Genomic DNA, 14,596 nt, shown 5'->3' on the forward strand with positions numbered 1-14,596 from the left:
TCCCAAAGCATGCCCCTGACAAGATGATCTGTTTTAGACTCAGGGTCAGGACAGACCTGTTGAGGGCTCTCCCTAGGGAAACATTTGGGGAGCATGTGGAGGGCCTCTCCCTCCCACCCTTCAACTGCATACAGGCTGGGTGGCATAGGAGTCTAAAACCAAAGCCTCACAGCCAACCAAGAAGGAAGGGTCCCCCCTCCCCTAGCCCCGCGTTGCCCTTGGGATTCCCAGTGCTGCTGGGCTGGTAGGAAGAACTCTTGCTGCATTTCAGGGAAGATGTAGCCTTCCAGTGCAAACTAAAAAGGAACTTCTACCGTTGGACTAGTAAGAGTTTTCATTCAAAATTAAAAAAAAAAAAAAAGAAAAAGAAACAGTTGAAGAGCTGTGAACAATGGTTATCAAGGATTTAAAAGGGCAATGAGGTAAGGCCATAACCCTATGAACTCCATGCCTAAATAGAGAGCCATCCAAATTCAGCATGTTTTACCCATCTTTCCCCATTGCTTATTCCCCTACATCTCCCCTTTATCATCTCTCCTCCTAGCTGTCTCTTTCCCCACCCCTCCTTTCTTCCCAACATACTTAAACTGTCCACAACGTGAGATGGAAAAAAAAGTGCTTAAGCTACATTAAAGATACTTTAAAGGTTTATGACACATTTCTTTCTACAATCCCAACTTTTACAGCAGACAGGTCTTACTCCCTCTCAGAAACCCAGGAAAGCCTTCATTCCTTCCCAGAAAGTCCATAATGCTATAAGGTTCAGGGAGAACCCCAAACTGGAACGTAACCCTTCTTGAGTCCCCCACAAAACCCACGCTGTGCATCCAAGCGTGACAAACACCATACAGGGCTCAAGGGCTTCAGAGAATACACACACATACACACACACACACACACACACACACACACACACACACACACACAGGTCCTGTCCCTCAGGGAACTCACCTACTTGTCAGTCCACACCACACTGGGCTCCTCGCCCTGCCCCCACAGCACCAATTTAATAACACAGCCCTCCAGTGCTCAGGAAGTACGCAGGTAATCTTCACACCCCAGGCCTTTCATGCCTGGCTCCAATGCTTTCATCCTGCTGTGTGCTTGTCCTGGACCCAAATGCCTATCATTCTAGGTTCCTAAAATGAGAATGTCTAATCTGCTTTGTAAATAATCAAGTGCTACAGAAATCCTTAGGGCTATATTATTATTATCTCTAATATTTAAAAGATCAAAAATTGCAAACTCTTTATTCTCAGTAAAGGCCTTCTCCTGGGATTGTTTGGTGGGAGTGGTGGCAGCTGCCCCAGGACCCCTGCTACCCTCCGTGTCACTCCCACGGTAGGTCAATAAGGGGCCCCCTCTGACACACAAGCCAAGCCCATCCACACTCCTAGCCCTGGCCAGAGCAGCCAGCCTCTGAGAGAACAGGGCAATAGTCAGGCCCAGACTCCAGACCCAGCAGGGCTTTGCCTGACCTCTCAGCCCCGCCCTGGTCTTTCCCAAAGCAGAGAACTTGGCTCTTCCTTCACCATTCAAAGGGCACTTGGTAAAGAAAAGCTTTGGTGACAGTGGGTGAAGGGAGCCTCTTCCCAAAAGGTTGCTGCATCTTCAAAGTAATGAAGTTGGCTGGGGTGAAGGGGAGGGAGGTACTTGTTGTCAGGCCAAATCTTCAGGGTTGATTTAAAGAGGACCCGTGGGTAACCCCCTAAGCCTGGATGAAACTCCACTTGAGACTATAAATCCCTCCTCACCCACCCTCACGTTTCCAGAGGGGCCTCCGCACAAGAACAGCCTCCTGGAATCTGATTTGAAAGGAGCTTAGAGTCCCTGATCTGACTCTCCAACAGGAGGACCCCTCCTCCACGGCACCCCCCAAAGGTGGCCTCTGCCTAAACATTCAGTGAAGGCTAGAAAGCCTGTCTGCCCCACCCTCATGCTGACTATGCAACTTCCTAAGCAAACAAAAGAACTCAAATCAATGTTGGTGAGAATTTTGACTCCCTCCCCCTTCATTACCTCCTGAGAAATGCCAGGTCCTACTTGGGGGGGGGGGGGGGGACACAGGCGAGCTTAGTGCTGGTCCCTGGGGTTTGCTGTCTGCAATGGATGACACCTCAAAGGGACCAACCCAGGGAATCATCCTTACTTATGTGAAGGTAGGAAACTCCCCCTTCCCAAAGTTTGTCCTTAGCCCCAACCTGAGTGGGAACGTTTTTACTTTGAAAGGCAAGAGAAAGAAAAGAAACAGCCAAGGGAGAAAAGCAAAGTGAAAGGGGAAGAAAGCATCTTGGCTATATGAGTCTCAGAGAGCATTTGTTGAAAACAAGATATTGTCCCTTTAAGCATATAAAAACAAGGCCCTTGAGCATGCAGTTCTCACTCTGGTACACAATTATGGGTGCTTTCAGCTGTCTAGCACTACTTCAAGTGCACTCTTAAACCAGACTGTCAATGGCATGTTGAAAGCTATTTTGCTGGCTGCTATCATTAATAGCAAAGTGGAGAGCTGGGCTGATGAGAATTAAATATGGGGGAGGGGCGGGTCACAACCAGTCATTACAGAATTACCAATATGAGAAAGGAGACAATGCCACATTAGGAAATCAAGTTCAAACCAGCTTATTACTGTGGGGACACAGGCAGGGGAGGCAGCAGACACAGGAACGTTCCCCCACCCCCACTCGGGCAGATGGACTCGGGCCAGCCCTGGAGAGCCATCTGGGGACACAGGAGCCAGTCAGGAGTGTGAGAGCAGAGAGGCCTTGGAGATCACTTTGCTGCAAAATGTCACCACCTCGCCTCACTCCCCAAGTGGAGCCCCCCTCAGCACCATTCCAAAGACTTGTGGACTTGTGGCTTCCGGAACACACTCACTGCCTTTCCATGAGCTGTTGCCACCCCTGGAGGAGCCTCCAGTGTCGGCTTCTGCCTCACAAACCCCTGCCCTCCAAGATACGGCTCAAGTAACAGCCCTTGGGTGCAGGCTTCTCCTACGCGACTCCCCTTTCCCAGGAAGAATAAGCCATTCTGTTCTGTCCTAAGTGCCCCTCCTCCTGTGTCACTCGGCCATAGTAGCACTTACCTCACTGCATTGCAATGACTTATTTAGATGCCCAACTCCCCAGTGGAGGAAAGGGTGTCTCATGCACCAGCCCCAGCCCACACCCAGCACATCCTGGGCCCCTAATCACCGTTTTGGGAATGAAGCCAACCCCCTCATTTGACTGATGAAGAAACTGGATGCTGAGCTGTAGGAGGAAGCCGGCAGAGCAGAGCCAGCGGCCAGCCCACAAGTAACACCCTCCTTCCTGCTCGCAGGGCTCAGGGAATCAGAATCCCACCCTCTGAGGAAAGCACAACCGGCATGTTCACTGAGCACCTACTATGTGTTAAGTACACAGAAGAGACCTACACAGAGGGCCTTCCTCCACAACTACACAGACTAGATACTGAAGTGTGAGATCGGAAAGGAAAACACGCTGAGGGTCGGCCTTCATCACCGTTTTGCTCCTGGTGTCCCAGGATTTTGTACAGCAAATGGGACAGAAAAACACTGTCCTGCGCAGGAAGAAAAAAGGAAATTCATTCCTTGACTGACTCACTCCTACAACAACAAGGAAACAAAGGGCCTGTGACACAGACGAAATCCTTCGATACAAGGTGAAGAGGGAGGAATCCAGAGAGAGGGAGAAGAGCTCTGCGCCCTCGGGAGCCTCCGGGTCCCGAGTCCCTGGAAAGAGGCTTCAATTAGAAGCCAGGTTCCCACCCAGGCAGCTCCCTTGATGGGTAACGTGAGGACAAGGAAGCATTTGCCCATCTCCCAGGTCATTTGAATGATCAAATAAATACGTAAGAAAAAGACCCAGAGAAGCACCACACCCCCAGCTTGTACAACGCCCTGGGCAACAAGGAACGGGGCCAGAGGAGGCTGGTGGGGAGGCGGTCGGGAAGGGTGAGAGGCCTCCTCACACATGGACAGGACAGGGTGAAGGGAGCTCTGAGACCAGCAGAGGCCAAGGCCGAGTGAGGCAGGGACACAGTGCAGTGACAGAACCTGTGTGACTACCAGAGACTGTTCCAGGGAAGAGCAGCAAGGCAGGAAAAGTCAGACGGAAACCAGGGTGCAGACAGCTTCTTAGATGCCAGCACTCCGGCCAAAAAATGCTTATCGGATTTCTTCTAAGCTCAACGCAGATGCCACACAAATAGGCACAGCCCTATGTATGAGGCTCCGTGTCCCCTTCCACGCTGAGAGCAGTGCCACCTTCTCCCTACCACAACAGACTCAACGCCTGGGCAGGGTCTCTGTAACCTCGCCACCTGCTGGCTCGCTGGGGCCACCCACACCTTCAAGAAGGTTACAGAACTTCAAGCAGTCCTACCTAGAGATCTTGCAGCCCAAAACCCTTATTACTCAGGTGAGAGGACCCAGAGAGAGGAGGTGACACATGGCGAAGTCCCATCTCTCCCGCAGCCCTGTGTTCACGGCCACCCTCATGGCTGGCGGTATCCGAGTAAAAAGTTCACAGGTTTTACTCCTTTACCTCACCCGTGAACCTTACCTCTGGGATTGCTTGTTACGCATTCCGTGTATTACGCACCTCAAATCATTAATTGTACAAATGACTGGCAATTCGGAAGAGGACCCTGGGCAAAGAAGGTTTAGCTGATAGGGTTTTACAAGCCGAAGTGGGGGTACTTTGGACTTTGGTATAGACAGGTTTGTAGCCCTAGCCTCTGGAGATAACGGCACAGGCAGAATCCATGGTAATTAAAGACACAGAGTGCTATTAGTACAGGAGCACTCTTCATTTCTTGAGTCTTGCTGGAGACCTGGGCTGGGAGAAAAGGCTGCAGCAGCAGCCCTATCACTAACAAGCAACTGGACGTGTCTGGATGCATCAGCTCCCTGCCTTCTGGGCCTCAGTTTCCTTATCTGTAACTTGAAAGGTTTGGATGAGAAGGCACAGGGCTCTCCCAGTTCCAGGATGGCAAAGGAAACTGAGAGGAAAGGTTGTTTGGTTTCCAAGAAAGTGTGACCGTTCAGTGTTGGCATGAGGCTGCCACCAACTCAAAATGCCTCACGTCCTCTTTCAAACCTTCACCACTCATGGGCGGAAGGTGTGAAAAGTGGCCTGACCCAGTGTCTCCCGGCGTCAGGGCCTCCAACCCAAAGCACAACAGTGGCTCCGGCGTGCTTGTTTCTAATCGGCTTTGTGATTTGTGGCTGACACTGCAAATCCTCTGCAGAAACAAGATGGGAACTGATGAGCTGGTCGGCCATCACCGCCTCCCTGGCCTCGCTGAATCACCCTTGACATTCTGCCTGGAAGCAAGGGCTTAGAGGAGGTGAGTGACCTCCTGAAGTCTCGGGCCAAGCCTGTATTCTGTAATCTTTGCTTTACCATAATTAGGGAGGGAGGCAGGGGAGGAGGTCGAGACCATTTATTACTTCTCTGGGGTTTGACAGCTTGAAAAAAGAATGAGGAGACAGAGAAACAGCCAAGAGAGAAGCCAGCCACAGTGAGTTTAACCTCTCAGTAAAATAAAAATGGGCTGGACGCACCTCATCAGCTGCCCTCTGTCAATACTCAAGCCCATTTGGCAGAACCTGTGGTTCCCAACTAATAGGCATTTCCCCTGGTGGTGGTGGTAAGGTGTGGTGTGTGTGAGAGCAGACTGAGACTGAGGACGGGCCACGCTTCCCAAGGTGCTAGCTCTGGAGATCATCTATTATACAAAAAAGTACAGACAGTCCCCACCCCCACCCGAGCTTAAAAATGAAGAATCCAGCCTGTTTGTTCCAGGCAGATGTAATCACACGAACAGTCAAGTCTAGAGGGCAGGACACTGCATGAATAATTCAAACACTCCAGTCACTCGATTGTGTGTGCAGATAAAACACCAGTCAACCGCTAAACAGGTCAGCTGATAAACTTGTTTGCTCAGGCCTAACCACCACCCGCCAAATGCACCCAAGACCCACACTACAATTAGTGGCTGGGTTTTCTTCTGCAAAAAGCTCGCAAGCTGAGGGAGTGGCCAGCCCCATTAGGTCAAGGTTGCACGCCTTTGTTCCTACACAGCCACAGGGTGATTTCACCCAACTCAGAGACTGCCATAAACTCTTCCCAGGCACAGCATGCTGGGAAGCAAATGGGAACTGCGGCTGAAAGGCACAGGGCAGGCAAGGAGGGTGAAGCGCCCAGGCTGGGAATCCAAAGGCCTGGATTTGAGTCCCAGCTCTGCTCTCTTGGTGCCCCTGAAGCCTCCGTTTCCTCGCCCATAAAAAAAGGGACAGAGAATCCATCTATCAGCCTCTGGCAGCTGAGAGGATTACATGAGAAGATGTAGCCAAACCTCAGGCATCCTCCCCCTAAGAACCCTGACTGGGGAATGGCCAGAAGCCCCAGATGCACACAGCTGCTCTTTATGCAAACGCCACCACCAAAGGCGCTAAGATGGTTAACTCTTCATGAGTTCAGTGTCCTCAGGATTCTGGGAATAGCTTTGCTCCTCCAGCCAAGGTGGATTCTTGTGCCAAAGACCCATCCACTCACAGACCCGGGGAGAAACACCACCCATTCAGACCTCAACATGCAACGACATATTACACCTTAATTACGAAGCTCTTGGAATAACTGCTGCTATAAATTTTAAACCTGGGTGCAATTACCCTCTTTAAACACACCCAAGATACTAAGCGTTGAGAAAAAAAGGGGGGGGTGGAGAAAGGGAGGCGGTGGCACCTTGCATAACACCCCAAGGTCCTTGAACACCTGGGACCCCAGTTCCACTTCGTGCATTCTTACTGCACCAGTCAAACCCAGTTAGTCCCACCTAAAGTTGGGCAGAACCATTCTCCCAAAGAAAAACATCTTGACATGCAAAGCGGTATGTGTTTATGATTTCTGTGGGTCAAGAAGTAAAATCTTGGTATCCTTCAAGTACATCCCTAAAGAACTAATCCCTCAGGAAGCAACAAGTTGGCTTCCCACCTTGTTCAGTACACTCAGACCCCTTTCTGGCCGCCCTTCACCCAACATGGGGGCTCCCTCCAGGAGGGGAAAGGAAACTACAGATTCATAGGCTCTATATAAGCCACTGGAGCGGGCAGATTCCAGGAATCTGAGAGCATTCCAGAGGTCACCTGCCCTTTTCACCTGCCGTGGGTCCTGCCCCCTGAAAGAGCAAAATTGAAACCTTGTAAACGACTGTTAATTTACAGCAGAAAATCCATTCAAGTCACGGTCACCAAAGGCTAGCATGAGTCAACAGCCTTCTGAGATTTCAAGAACACCAATTGTTAAAAAGAACAACAGGCCTACACCATTTATACTCCCTTTATACGTGCCAACTCTAATCCTGGCCAAGCTAAATTATAGGCAGCCTCTCCTCAGAACACAAATACACAAACAGGCCTCTCCCACAGCCCAGCCTAGCACCGGGGACTACTTACTGATATGCACCCAGATAAAGGGTGTTTGTATTTGCTCAGTTTGAGGTATACTGTTATTAAAAGAGTGACAATATGAGGTAGTTTACATATCCATCAGGCAACACCACACTAGCTAGACTGGTTTGACTTCAGGATTTCAAAGGTAAGCTCAACTCCCAGCCATCTCAAAAGTCAGGGCCAGGGTGCCCCAGGGCAAGTTACTTCATCTCTGCCGTTCACCTTCCTTCTCTGTAAAATGGGAACGTGGATACTTTCAAATTAAGAAAGAGATGAGAAAGCTCCCTCATAAATGCAAGGCACTAGGGTTCTGTTTCATTCTAGCTTTATATTTTTAAGCGGCTAGTGACTTGTTCCCTTAAGTTTTGACAGCTCAGCCTGGCTTTTAAGACTCTTGAAGTTTAATCTTATCAAGGCAGAACATCACATTTTTGCATGTACACACACACACACCCTGCATTTCCCCTTGAGAATTCTACATTAAAACAAATAAAAGCAGCCAGTCACCTCTGGGTTTCAAGAACCTCTAAAGCAGACCCTGAAGGTACAATTTTCCCCTTTGCTCCTCTATCCTCCACCAAGATCTCAGACCAGGACAAATTTCAGAAGCTTGAATGCTGAAAGCTCAACATCCGAGAAATTAGCAAAGCCTCAGACCCTGCATTTCATGGACTGGATCCATTCACTCTTCAAGGAGAAGTAGGAGCAACAGAAGAACTAGGTTCATTTTCAAACAGGAGGAGCCATAAGAAACCACGTTATTATATCAGTTTTTAAAAACCAGAGGTATTTTTAAAGAGAAAAGCACTTACCTGCTTGTGCATTTCAATGTTCAAGCCATAGGACATCTCATAGTACTAAAAGTGAAAAGAACTGCCATTAACAGAAACACAGAAATCTCTCCATTTTCCTATGTCAGCTTTTGGGAAGATTTTGGTCAAATCATACTTTTAGGATACATTTGCTAATAAAGAAGTTTAAATCAAACCCCAAAGCCAGCGATAGAGGGTTTAAAGAGCTGACAACGAGTGAGTGCTGTTCTCCACAAAACATTATACTACATACAGTAGTCAGAAGAGTGGGCCCTCCCTCCCACAAGCACTGCATGTGCCATATATCCTGTTTATACAGGTTCGGGTTCAACAGGGAATCCTGTGTACACTGGGACCCTCTTGTCCTCTGAGAGTTATTTAGCAATGTGTCGAAGGCCTCTTATGTGGAAAGCAGGGCAGGGAGCCGCTTAAGTGCCTTCCATGCCCTCTCACAGATGCAAGAGGTAAACTCCCTAGAACAGACACTGGGGGAAGGGGAGACGGGCCACCTACTATCCCAGGGCTGACAAGATTCTCAGTTGGGAATCCCTGAGTGGGCAGTAGAGGCTTTAATCCTCCACTCTCAGAAATGTCTGGGGAAGGAAAAGAGTAGGGGGGAGGGCTTATGGCCCATTCTGGCTAGATACCAGGGCTGCAAAGTTTCCAAACACTCCCAGGAGGGCTCCAAGGGAGATTTTTATCCAACCCTGATGTGGGCTAATCCAGCCCTGTTTTACTCGCCAAGATAGGGCAACCAGATCTCTGGGAAACCTTCAAATAACAAACTAAAGGTACACAAAGGTAGCGCATAAGTGCTGGCCTGAGGTTTAGGTTTCTCTTTCTGCCCCTCCTCTCACCCACCCTCCTCCAAGTGGCCAGCTGAAGGAGGCTGGGAAGGCTGAGGGCACACTCAGATTCCACCCGCTCCCAGGGCTGCCCTGCCGCGGGCCCTGGGGGAGTGGGGGGAGGACCGGCTCCAGTCTGCCCGGCCCCACGCCGCGCCCCGCCGGGTCGCCGCCTCTCACCATCACATAATGGCGCTGCATCTCCGTCTTCTCGTTCGCCAGCTTGTCGTACTCCACTTTGAGGCTGCGAGGGCAGGAGAAGTCGGCTCAGGCCTGGGGCCTGCACAGCCTCCCGGGGCCCCAACTCGAGGGCCTCTGAGAGCCACTTTGCCACTTTCCTGACAACATTTTGGGAACCCCATTACCCCTCAGCCTCGGGGCGGAGGGGGAGTGAAACAACTAGAAACTTCCCGCGACCGAGCGAGGAGACTGATTGCGGCCGCAGGAGACCGGGGTTTGGGCGGGAGTGACCCTGACACTGGCTCGCGAACCACAGATCCCGGAGTGAGGTAGCCCGTGACCCGGACCCTCAAACCACAGGGGCCCCGCGGGCGGAGCCGGGAGCCGGGAGGTTGCGGGCAGCCAAGGGTTAAGGCGCCGCGCTCGAAAAGGGGAAACAAAAGGCGGAGGCCCGGCTGCCCCGCCGCCCCGGGGTCGGGAGCCCCCTCGGTCCCCGCGGGGGGTGGCAGGAGCCGTGGCGAGAAAGCCTCCTCCCCGCTAGCCCCGGGGCAGCCCCAAGCAGCCTTACCTGTGATATTGAGCTTGCAAGAACTGGAATTCGTCTTTGATCCTGTCACAAGACTCAGCCACCGTGAATTTAAATCCGGGCTGCCCGGGTTGATGGGGGGCCTGGAGCCCGCGAAGGAAAGACAAGGAGGGGGCGGGGGCGTCAGACAGGACTCCTAGCGGCCCGCGCTGCTCAGCGGCTGTCCCCAGCCTCCTCCCGCCCCATCAGAGAGGCCACCCTCACAGCCGAGAACCATCCTGGCAAGTTTCTCAGCTCCCAGGAGGGGAGCGGTGGTGCCCCAATCCTTCCCTTATTGGCCCCGGGGCTCCCATCCTTTTCACGAAGGGGCCCCCATTTCCAAGTAAGATGGGGGCGGGGGAGACACGCGTCTGAGTTGGGAGACTTAGGCGAGGGGGCGGAGGACACAAGCAGCCCCTCATACCAATAGGGCGGAATGAACCTCCTATCTCAACGGCGCTCTCCCATCCCCATACCCTTTGTGTGAGCGCGCGCGCGCGCGCGCGCACACACACACACACACACACACACACACACACACTCCATAAAGGTAGCAACAAGCAAAATGGAGGTGCCAGATAAACTGCCTCGTTTACCCTGCCATGATAGATGCTTAAATAAACCGAGTTGCAATTACTCACCGGATGTCTGCCTTGCGGATACATGGCAGGGAGGGGTCGTGATTCCAAGAGCGTGGAAGCGCCGAGAGCCGCGGCCGGGGAGGTGCGGGGGAGGGGGGAGCCAAGTCCGAGCGGGGGGCGGCCGGCAAACCGAGAGCTCGCCCGCGGCCCCCCCAGCCCGCTCTCGCAGCGAAATCCCAGAGTCGGGCGACCGCCCCAAGCGGAGACAAAGAGCCGCGGAGCGGGCGGCAAAGTCGTCGGCTGGCGCAGAGGCCGAGCGGCGGGCGCGGGCTTTGTGCGCCTAGGGCTCCGCGGGCAGCGACCGGCCGCCTTCCCCCGGCTGCGTAGAGCGCGTCAGAGCCGGGGGCTGCGCAGACATCGTCGTCTCCTCCGCGGGTCTGGCTCGGGGTCCCGAGGCCTGGGCTCCTCCTGGGGAGAGCGCGGGGCCCCCTCCGATCACTCAAGTGGGAGGGGGGCGCGCCGGGGCAGCCCCAGCATCCGTGGCGCGCGGGTCCGAGCCCAAAGGCGGCTGTCGGTGAGAAGAGGAAGGAGGCGGGCTCCGAGGTGGCGGCTTCGGGCCGCAGGAGCGCCGGAGGGTAAGGGCCGAAGCCCGGCTTGGGCGCTTCGACGCCCCCCCTCGGAGAAGAGAGCCTGCTGTTCCGTCTGCTACTGCTGCTGCCGCCGCCTCCGCCGCCGCCGCCAACCCTTCCCAGGGCTGGGGAGGAAACTCCGGTTCAGTGGGTGCAAATCAGCCGACCTGGTATCCTAACTCCAGCTGGCACAGGAAGCCTCCGCAAAGGGGTCCTAGCTGCTCCCAGCTCCAGCGCGGCGCCGGAGCGCGCAGGCAGAAGAGCGCCGGAGGGGAGACGCAGCCCGAGACCCGGGCGCTCTGCGGCTTCCTTCTTTCCCCTCGGCCCGGCTCTCCGCTCTGCGACACTACAAACCCCCCAAACACACACCCAACACACACACACACAGACACACACACACACACAAAATCAAAAAAGTGCCCCGGACCTGCGGATACCACACACAGACAGGCGAGAGGGACGAGCACGAGGTCTGAACTGCCGCGAGAGCAGTTCCAAATAGGGACTGAAAAGTAACAAAATAATGTGGCAGCTTCACCCGTCTCTGGCCAATGGGAGCGTAGAGCTCCCACGTGGGGCCGCCGGACTCGGCCTGTGACTGGGCGCCGCCGGACGCGACGTCACAATGCCCTCTTGTGTCTAAAACTATGCATGAAAAGTAGCAATCAGGCCCTACCCGCTGGTGACTTTCGCATGGGAGTGAAAAACAGCGCTCCTCTGATCAGGAATTAACCGAAAGACATATAATAAATAGATATATATTATAGTCCCGGCCTGTTAGAGTTTTTTTCCACCTCTCTTTTTTCCCCCACGATATGCTAGCAAATAATTATTTGGCGAGGGGGTAAAGAGAGAAGACGAGAGAAATAACAAAAAGAAAAAAGACAAGCTGTACAGTCCTTAAAACCTGTGGCTGGTAGTAATGTATCAGTTTATTCTGCAGTGGCGGCGAACCATTCCTCCCTCTAATCTCATTAGGTCTGCAAAGCAGCCCAATTAGATACTATAAAACAAACAGAATCACTTTGTCACTTTAATGTTTTCACATTAAAGATTTAGGACGGAGAAAATGGTGGCTCTCAAAGCTGCCTCCCACCTTTAAAAATTTGGTCGGAACTGAGGGTGTCCCTTTCTTTACTCCTCCAGCGCACCCCCAACACCCCATGGCCCCCAGCGTTTCTTCTTTGTTCATTCGTCCTTCTTTTCGGAAAGCCAAATAAACACGACTTTGATGTGCAGCGGCTGCCTGGGAAGAGAAGTCTGGGGAACTCTTGGGGGGCAGCGCAGATGGAAAGGCCTGGCTGCCCACCGACCGCCGGCTCAATTCGCGCGGTCCTCACTCGGGTCTCCTTCCCGGCGGGGACAGAGAGGCCCTGTCGCAGCTCCTCACTGCGCGCCGAGTCTAGGGAGCGGAGTAGGGAATGGGGTGGTGGCCCTGCCCTGCCGCAGGCTGGGTCCTTCGAGTTCCGACCAGGTTTACTCTGCCTGCTATTGCCACTGTCATAGCGTCGGCGGACGCCTGAGGAGGGGAGAGCATGCGAGCCTGTGGAGTGTCACAGCAACCAGCCTCGACGCCCCGGGAGGCGCAGACGCTCACCCGCCCCCGGCGCTCCTCCGGGACTCCCCGCGCGGTCGCACAGACCACTCGACTCCGGAGGCCAGTTTGCCCGCAAACCGACAGCTTCGCTCTCCTGCGCTCGGGGTTACGTCAGGGAGGACAGGCCAAGGGGAAGCGGCCCCCGAGCGGCTAGGAGGCCTGAGCTGCCGCGCCCCAGACCCCGCGGGTGCCTCCGGGTGGGCGGGCCCAGGTGGCCCCGGGGTCCAGCTCCAACGTCTCCGCGAACCCGCACGCACCCGGGGCCGACGGGCGCGCGCGAGCCGGCCGCGCGCCCCCGGATCTATATTTTCCCCTCATTAGGAGCCGGAGTTCGCTTGTGCATCTTAATGAGGAGCTGCGAGCCAGCGGGCGCTCGGAGGCCGGTGCGCAGGGAGTTACACGTGAGCGCCCGCCTAGGAGCTGAACCTCCCCGCGCCCGCTCCGGCCTCCCGCCCCGAACCGCGCTCCTCTCTTCATTTATTTATTTTCCTAAATAAAAACATAAATCGTGTGCGGCGCGCACCGAAGGGGGGGTGGGGAGAAATCCGGCTCGACAGATGCGAGCATCTGGCCACAGCATTCATTAGACACAAAATGGCTCCTCTTCGGAGCTTCCTTTTCCCCTCCCCCTTCTCTGCCCTCCCCCTTACGTCACGGGTGGGCGCACCCGCTTCCTACTCGCCCCGCCCCTTTCTCGCTCTTGCTCCCACGTGGGGCCGCCAACCCCGGCCCCAAGCAAGGCCCGAAAGACCAATCAGAGACCACTAAGGGGACTCTCCGTTACTGATTGGTGGAGCTGCCGGTAGCTGTCAGTCCGCGTCCAGAGCTGTCAGTCAAAACCACGCGGGGTGGGGGAGCGCTGACAAATGCCGAGGCTTCTGAGCCTCCCGCTTGCAAATAGTACTTGGAATGGCTGCTTAATTAGCTTTGAATGGCTTTTCCTTCCAGCTCAAACAATCTGTCACTACCATGTGGTATAAAGGAGCCATGCATAAAAAAGTAAGCAGAGGCTAAATATCAATTTGATTTTGTGTATCAAAGGAATATTTTATTTTTCTCCCTAGTAATGAAACGTATCAATTTAAATAATAAAGGTAAAAAACACACACACAACCCCCCCAAAAAAAAAAGAAAGAAAAGAAAAACACCCAAACTCCACGGTTCCCCGACTCCTGCGCACGCCTGAAACAGGTAATTTCTAAGGCCCACGTGAAAGGAGGAAACCTGAATGTCGTCCCCCCCCACCTTAAACTTGCATTGTTTTGTTGCTGTCCAGAAGTCTAGAAGTCTAGTCTGGGGGAGGGGTGGCCTGTAATAGAGGAGTGGGGGCGGGGAGGGGGCGAACTTTAAAGAGAACTCTTTGAAGCCGCTAATCAAAGTGTAGGGGGTTTTAAGACCCTATAAACTGGGGATCCCACAGCAGGTCTCGATTTGGGAGCCGAGAGGAGAGGGGGAGAGCGGGTGTGCGTCTCGCCCGGATTTATTAAACACAATGTCTTCAAGATGCCGGGACTCGGCGCCTCGTCGGGCCTCTTTCTCTCTGTCTCACTCGGGACTGGCTCCGACGGCTGCCGACCGCAGTCGGCGGAGGACCTCCGGCCCCGAGGCCATGTCTACGCGGACTGGACCCACGAGCACAACAGCGCTGTCTCGGGTTCGGGCGTCGCTCCTACCCCGACGTCCGCGGGGACCCCACGAGCCAGGACGCTCCAACAAGGGCAGATTCCTGTCAAGTTCACCTGTGAGCCCCAGCGCCAGCGCCGGGCCGGGTAGCTGGGAGGAGCCCGCGGCGGCGTGTGGTGTTTGTGGCCCCTCAGTCAAGAGTGAGAACTGTTCTAGAGCGCTTATTACATACAAGGCAGGATACTGCTACCCAGGCAGGAACTCTCTTTACCTTCACCTCCCTCCCGAGGGAGGTGGCCTGGCTG

General features: G+C 53.9%; 1 protein-coding gene across 8 annotated transcripts in view; it reads right to left on the minus strand.

Annotated features, from left to right (window-relative positions):
• The window catches only part of TLE3 (TLE family member 3, transcriptional corepressor), a 48,065-nt gene extending 36,498 nt beyond the window's left edge, over nucleotides 1-11,567 (minus strand). For 4 of the 8 annotated variants that reach the window (XM_019735971.2, XM_019735969.2, XM_019735970.2 and 1 more), the window contains exons 1-4: nucleotides 10,503-11,567; nucleotides 9,865-9,965; nucleotides 9,297-9,360; nucleotides 8,272-8,316 (exon numbers count right to left, since the gene is read on the minus strand). In XM_019735971.2, coding sequence (XP_019591530.2) covers nucleotides 8,272-8,316; nucleotides 9,297-9,360; nucleotides 9,865-9,965; nucleotides 10,503-10,526 — 234 coding nt within the window. In that variant the 5' untranslated portion in view covers nucleotides 10,527-11,567. The remainder of the gene's footprint in view (nucleotides 1-8,271; nucleotides 8,317-9,296; nucleotides 9,361-9,864; nucleotides 9,966-10,502) is intronic. The other 4 variants (XM_019735975.2, XM_019735973.2, XM_019735974.2 and 1 more) reach the window with 1 other exon arrangement.
• Nucleotides 11,568-14,596: the final 3,029 nt, after the last annotated feature.

Source organism: Rhinolophus sinicus, linkage group LG03, assembly GCF_036562045.2.
Source record: "Rhinolophus sinicus isolate RSC01 linkage group LG03, ASM3656204v1, whole genome shotgun sequence".
In the NCBI taxonomy this organism is placed as follows: Eukaryota; Metazoa; Chordata; class Mammalia; order Chiroptera; family Rhinolophidae; genus Rhinolophus; species Rhinolophus sinicus.